Source organism: Quercus lobata, chromosome 8 (genome assembly GCF_001633185.2).
Source record: "Quercus lobata isolate SW786 chromosome 8, ValleyOak3.0 Primary Assembly, whole genome shotgun sequence".
NCBI lineage: Eukaryota > Viridiplantae > Streptophyta > Magnoliopsida > Fagales > Fagaceae > Quercus > Quercus lobata.
In genome coordinates this window covers 31,669,397-31,676,427 of record NC_044911.1, presented here as the reverse complement: position 1 = coordinate 31,676,427, position 7,031 = coordinate 31,669,397, and the positions used below count along the sequence as shown (strand labels likewise).

The following is a 7,031-nucleotide window of genomic DNA, read 5'->3' as shown; positions in this document are numbered from 1 at the left end:
ATATTAGATCCCTCTTCTAAATTTACCAGTGATGTCAAATATACCCCAAAAAGCTTGCTGCTAAAACATAATACTTGTTGTAGCAATCAAACAGAGACCCAATAAATTGTTCACAATCAAACGATCATTGACTCATTTCAGAGGAAATAGAACATGGGAATAAAGGCAAGGAAGAGAACACTTGTGAACCTGGCCAACAAATGTTTTATTATTAAACAAGGGATTCAATAGCTTCTTGCCCAAAACAATTATAAACGAGGAAGGAAGATGAAAGCCATATAATATCACCATTTTGAAAAAAATAAAGAATACGGATATATTGAAACAACTGGAACTAGAATACAGACAGTATATATAACAAAATTACATATTCAAGAAGAATTGGGTAACAGATTTCTGAACATTCCTTCGACAGTTGAATTATAAGCTGCCCATGCAGAGTACAGAAGATGTCTCCCTCACTTAACGCTTCTGGGGGATTGAGAGATTGCCATCAAGCATAAAAGAAAGATCATGCATTTGTGACATTATTGTCTCTACATCATCAACATTAGACCTGGTTCTTGCGCTGGAAACATCTCCACCTTTCGTAACATCTTCAGCATCTCCTTCAACTGTTGGATTTGTGTTGGGCATCCTGAAACATGCAGCATGATATTAGTCCAGCTTCTTCTTCTCTTAAAGTGCAGAAAGTTTAAACTGAAGGTAGATGAACACTTAGATGCTAGTTTATAGAATAGCCTCAATATCATTCTCAAATATGCTTTTGATTTTATAGATTTAAAAGCTATTAAAAGTATAACCAGAGGTCCTAAAAACATTTCTTGGAGTAACTGGATAAGTCCCCTGCACATTGGGTAAAACTTAGCTTCATATTCACTAAAACCAAAATGAAATTAATTAATCATATAACTGGGAGAGAGGGGAGAAGGTAAGGAAGGAGGAGCAATCCAATACTAAGCAGGAAAGGCATTCCAAATTATAAAAACCCAAAACAAAAATCAAAACAAAATAAGTCAACTTTCCACCTCAAACCCCTCTCCCAACAAAATAAGTCAATTAACTAATCAATTAAAAGTTAAAACTAGACTAAAATAACATTAAAAAAATAAAAAAAAAAAAAAAAAAAAAAAAAAAAAAGAACTTATAAATTTATTCTAATTTTATACAGGAAAATATTTATATCATAACTAGTTTGCACATAACAATTGTCCAGCATATTTCTTTAGCATAATTTAGATCTCAAACTAATTCATATGCATATACATGTATAAATCTCAACCAGGTTATTGAATGACTTTGTATCTCCTTGCCTCCACCAAATCCTCCTTAATTGCTGAAATACCTTGCAAATCTAAGGACCCCACCCTCAGAATCACAACCCTCTCAACAAATTAACACTTATTTTCATTTGAGGTTCATTTGAGAGGGAAGAGGCACCAATTGTGAAGATTAAATCAAAATGTTGTCAAAATTTTGTTTAATTGGGTGTCTTTAGATGAGAGTAGACCTTGCATTGTAGATTTTTTGGTTTATTGCATATGTGAGTGAGCAAGAGTTGGCAGTTGACTATATAGCTGGTATGCTACAACTGTCCCTCTAATTCCCTTGTTATATTATTTTTTTATCAATACAAACCTTTAATTATCAAAAAAAGAAAAACCCTTACTCTCAAAATCTATCCAAATTGCCAACCTTGTGGAAAAGGATCATTTGCTTCTCTCATAACTCCACAACTCCAGAAGAGATGACTCCTCATTTTATTAGACCAGAAACAAAGTTTTTTTTTCCCTTTCCAAAACCGTGTAGTGAACCCACCTTATTAGTCACTGAGGACTAAGTCCTACAAGACAACATGAATAAGTTTAAAAACATGCAAATGAGCTCTTATCATCACCAAGTTTCCTCTTTCAAGCAAATACATGCTCTAAAACCATGTAGGCTTCTTTCCACTCTCTCTAAATCAATATTTCACAGCAACTTTGCTTTAAAAGAAGATCACAAAGACATCACAATAAAGAATGAGATGGAATATACTCCTTCAATACTAACATGCTTCCAATCAGCTAGTCTTCTTCTCCACTCTCCCAACCACAAAATCCAATGCTAACTTTGCATTGAGAGGATTTTACCGAGGTATCAAGATGAGAGAGGACAAGATCCTAGACTCAATTCTGATTATGTAAGCAAGCTCAACTATCTAGCCAACTGGAACAAATTCAATCACTAAACTAACAGCAGGAAACCTCCTCAAAACCATAAATTAAGTAGAAATATGTTACAAAAAGCCCTCAAGGGCCTCAACACTTGAATTTTCTCCCTCAGCCCCTCTTCACCAGCAAAAGATAAACATATGTCATCAGCGATAAAATATGAAAGAAGCCCATGCTATTCCATTATTCCAACTCCCATTCCCCACCCCCAGTCTCGGCCTTCTGTTTTCAATTAAGTCTTTCTGGGCCCCATACCAGCTCCCACTCTAAAATGTAAGTTGAAAATGGCTGATGGGGCATTAACAGATAGATAACCCACAACTGATAACCATTGGTTAGTCTTTAACTAATTTTGCTGAGTGAGAAAGTGCCTATGGTTCCCCTTCAAGGCTTTACATGTATTACAACGTTTTAAAGTCTTTAACTAATTTTTCTTTTTCTTTTTTCTTTTTTTTGAATAGTTTCACTCAATTTCTTTATTGCATTATATATATATATATATATATATATATATATAAACATTTAGCAATAAATAAAATTGCAACTTCTATTATGATCTATATGACCTGAAAACCACCTCTCTAAGGAATGCTAGATAAGCATTAAATTACAGTTTAGCAGGATGTTTCAAAACCCAAAAGATTGAATTCAATTCCATTAAAAGGAAATTGACATCCCGTGTATACAAACCTGTCAGAAATAAAAGACTCTGATGGATTATTGTGCACTTCTGAAGAACCATATTGATTGCTATCTGCTCCTGAAAATAAATCTTGTTGTGAAAAGCTACCAAAATCGATATCTTGTGAGTTGTTTACCGAGCCGAACAAATTGATTTCTGATGTCTGTTCTGCAGAAGGTGTCGCCTCATTAACAGTTTGTTTCAAAGAACCATGAAAAGGATCTTGTGCACTAGTTGAGCTTGTAAAATCATTCCATGCCTCAAATGGATCATCATCTTCTTTGGTGGTCTTAACATCAGGAGCTTTCTTATTGTTGCTTTGCAATAGATCAACTTGTAGCCAATCAACATTCATGGAGGAAGAAATATTTGCATTCTCTGCTATTACACCATCCTTAACGTTTGCAGTCATTTCAACCCTCTCAGCCTGGCCAATTATCCCTGAGCTGGAATTAGTCCATAAATCATCTTGAAACAAGTCATTATTCGTGGATGCTGATGGAAGTGTATTATCGTCTCCTTTTCCATCAGTAGCATCTTTTCCGGTTTCAAAAACTGCACCCATACGAGCAGATATATCACCCGCAGAACCCACGAAAGGGTCAAATGGTTTGGTTTCTTCACGATAAGTTCCTGAATTAGCAGACTGGAAGTTTGCCTCCCAACCAGAAAAAGAGTCACCACTCTTGCTTTCCATAGACCTTGTAGCTGTCTCAGACGGCTGAAGATTCTCGAACAAATTAAGATTTGCGGAAACTTGAAAATCCTTACTTTCTGTACTCCCAATTTGTTTGTTTGAAACTTGAGATGAACTAGAAGCCACATCTCTCTTTCCATCATCAAAAAAGTTGTCAAGATCAACTTCAGCCAAATTTAAGACATTTTTTCGTTGAATTGGTGTCTCATTTAGGACATAGCTAGTCCCAACTTTCTCAGACTCAGCAGACCATCTTATTTCTAAATCTAACAAATCAGACAGGGGAAACTCGTCTTTTGCTGCACTTTGTCCTCTGTTTGATTCATTTGCTCTAATGGATGGTCCCACTGTCTCCTGAAAAAAAGAGTATACTCATTTCTCAATATATCCTTCATGCAAAAAACTTAGGTGCAATTCTTTATGCATTGTACCTTACGTACCCCAACTAAATTCAACCATATAATTACACTAACCAATAAACCACAATGTTGAATTTAATTGTCTGTACAAAAAGATGTTCTGCATTGAGACATCTAAGCAACTGTACATAAGTTTGCCCAATTAGTATACATTAAATCTTCAAAATTTAAACATATAAAACTTGTCCCCCGTCTCCTGTAATCAGAACAATACATACAACTACCAAACTTCATGATTAACACAGCCAGATATCTGAATTGATTAACACGGCCACATTGTTAAATTTAAAAAATAAAAAATAAATAAAAAAAACCTAAATGACAGCCCCAAAGGAACAGTACCTAGGTATTATCCTAAAAACCACATTTAACAAATAGAACTTTCCCTATCTCCTGCAATCAGAATAATACATACATAAAGTGATAAAACTATCAAAGTTGAAGATTTTTTCGGTGTCATATAAAAATAAGCAATTAAATTAAATGCAAAATACCATTAACAAAACCTTAAAATCCCCATTACCAATTTGGAAACAGTGCTCATGTTTTTTTTTCATTTTTTCTTCTGAAAAAGCAAGAATTTGCATTCACATTGTGCTCTATGAACATTGTAATTAAACAAAAATACATAGATACATAGAAACATAGAAACAGAGACGTACCGATCCATCGAGGTCTAAGGAATCGAGGAACCAGCGGCAAGCGAAGGTGTTGCGGAAAACGAGGGGGTCGGGAATGGGATCGAGGTGGTGGTGTCGGCCACAGAAGACGCAGATTAAGGATTGGATACCTCGAAGGAGTCGAGCTTTGCAGTGCTTGCAGCGAAGGTAAGGTGGCGATGGATCGAGTTGGGATAGGGTTTGTTGGAGTGAAGGGAGGTTTGGAAGCGACGTGTCGTCTGGGTTGTACGAAGCTAGATTGGCTTCTCTGCGAAGCGAGATCTGGACTCGTTTTATTAGATCTTCTGGGATTTCCAACGCCATTTTCTCACCCAACTGTGAGGAGAGTCACTGACTTGAACTGGGTTTCACTTCTTTCCACACACAAACAAAAAAAAAACGGTGACGTTTCAGGTGGAAATGGATTTCCTAACGACCACAAAAGATTATTTAATAATCTTGCTCTCCTATCATTTATTTTTTTTTTTTTATATAAAGAATTTCAACATGTGACATCCATTCGGATCATTCCTCATAATAGGAACGAAATTGGAAAATAGGCCTAATTTTCCAACTATCTAGTTAATAGGTCCGGTTTTGAAAGAAATTGGGTTAGTAACATCTCGACTTTATGACAGTCGATTTTGGGCCTTGTAAATCGACTCTCACAGAGTCGGTTTTGGTTGTCCGTGACATCTGATGTGGCGTTATTGCCAGGTGGCAGCCATCTAAAAATCGACCATCAGAGAGTCGATTTCCATGTTGGTGTCACGTGCCCTTGACGTGGAGCACGACCTGGAAACCGAGTGTGTGAAGGTCGATTTCTAATAGGGTATTTTTGAATTTGCTCTCTCTTTCAATCACCCACCCACTCACTCTCCCTCATCAGACGGACACTCTCGCTCACCCTCACTCACCCTCACTCACCCTCTCCTTCTCTCACTCTCTCAGCGTCACCGTCGACGACGCCGGCCCCAACCCAGTCACTCTCTTTCAGTCACCCACCCACTCACTCTCCCTCATCAGTCAAACGCCTCACTTACCCTCTCAGCAAACCGACACTCTCACTCACCCTCTCCTCCTCTCACTCTCTCAGCGTCATCGTCGCCGACGACGGCCCCAACCCACTCACCCTCTCAGCCTCACCGACCCAGTCTTAGTCACTCTCTCGCTCACCTACGCGGTATCTGAAGGAAATAGAAGAAAAAAGGTGAGTCCCTTTATGCATCTTGCAATGTAATCAGTTCGTTTTGTTTGTTTGTTTGTATTTTTTTTTTTTTTTTTTGTATAAGAAGCATTCTTCTTCATTCCCAGATTGTTGCTTCAATTCCTTCCCATTTTTCAAGTATGCTATTTCTCACTTACTTTTTTAGATTCGAATTTTATGTTCTGAAGACAAATTTCGAAGACCCATTTTAGATAACATCAGTATTTTTTATTTTTTTTTTGTTTGAGTATATTATTGTGATGAAGGAGGAAAAAAAAATGGCATGACATGTGGTGTAGCTTTGAAGGGGTTGAATTATGGTATTTGATTGCAGATAACACACATGCTTCAGATTCATCTGAGATATGTGTTAAATCTTGTCTCCTGTAAAATGTATCCAATGGTTATGTATATTTAGTAGATTTAACTCCACTACCACAAATGCTCTAAGGTGTAGGATAATTCAGCTGATGGAAATATTATGCTTCCTAAGACAGATTTTATAAACCTACAACTCTTCCAATTGAATATTCCTTTTTTTACATATTTATTTTGGGTAGAAACAAGAATTTCTGTAATTTCAGTGTCCCTTGTTAGCTCACTTATTAGTCTCTGTTACTTAGGCTGCAAACATCAGGTTGTACTGAACCACCCTAGCTGTTTACCCACTAGGTAGACTAAGGATGAACTTTACAGACCTAGTGTCAGGCCTAAATACTACAAAATTAACTGACTTTAACTTTACCTAAGGCCATGTGTATCCCAAGCTAACCCCTGCATGCACACTAATGCAGTATGTTTTTCTTTTTGTGGAACATATTATATGGTAATAAATTTGAAATAAGGTTACCATATCACATTACATGCTTTATAATTGTTTGTTACATAAACAAAGATCAGACACTCATAAGACATACAATTATCAAAGCTTTTTGATGATCCCTTTCTGTCTGCTTCCTTTCACAGCTATAAAAATCTGTGATTTTGAACTGAAATATATTGGTATTACAAAATAATGACATGCAATCAATAAAATAAACTAGGACAAACATTGGTGGCCAAGGAGCACACATCTTTCTGAATTTCTGTAGTATCAAAACCTTTCTGTTTGCTGATAGTATGAGGGGGGCCATGGTGAAATTAGGAAATTGGTT

General features: G+C 36.6%; 1 protein-coding gene across 1 annotated transcript; it reads right to left on the bottom strand.

Annotated features, from left to right (window-relative positions):
• Window positions 1-302: 302 nt before the first annotated feature.
• Window positions 303-5,100, bottom strand: LOC115957737. Its single transcript, XM_031076054.1, has 3 exons — window positions 4,674-5,100; window positions 2,904-3,946; window positions 303-637 (listed from the first exon to the last, which is right to left on the bottom strand). Exons 1-3 carry the CDS (start codon window positions 4,992-4,994, stop codon window positions 463-465), a joined length of 1,539 nt encoding a protein of 512 aa, XP_030931914.1. The 5' UTR covers window positions 4,995-5,100; the 3' UTR covers window positions 303-462.
• Between the last annotated feature and the right edge of the window lie 1,931 nt (window positions 5,101-7,031).

Excerpts from the sequence above, each read along its gene's own strand:
- LOC115957737 (XM_031076054.1), bottom strand. The coding sequence starts at position 4,994 with ATGGCGTTGGAAATCCCAGAAGATCTAATAAAACGAGTCCAGATCTCG. Across the intron at positions 3,947-4,673 it reads CCTTAGACCTCGATGGATCG|GAGACAGTGGGACCATCCAT; the intron begins GTACGTCTCTGT and ends TCTTTTTTTCAG. Across the intron at positions 638-2,903 it reads GAGTCTTTTATTTCTGACAG|GATGCCCAACACAAATCCAA; the intron begins GTTTGTATACAC and ends TGCATGTTTCAG.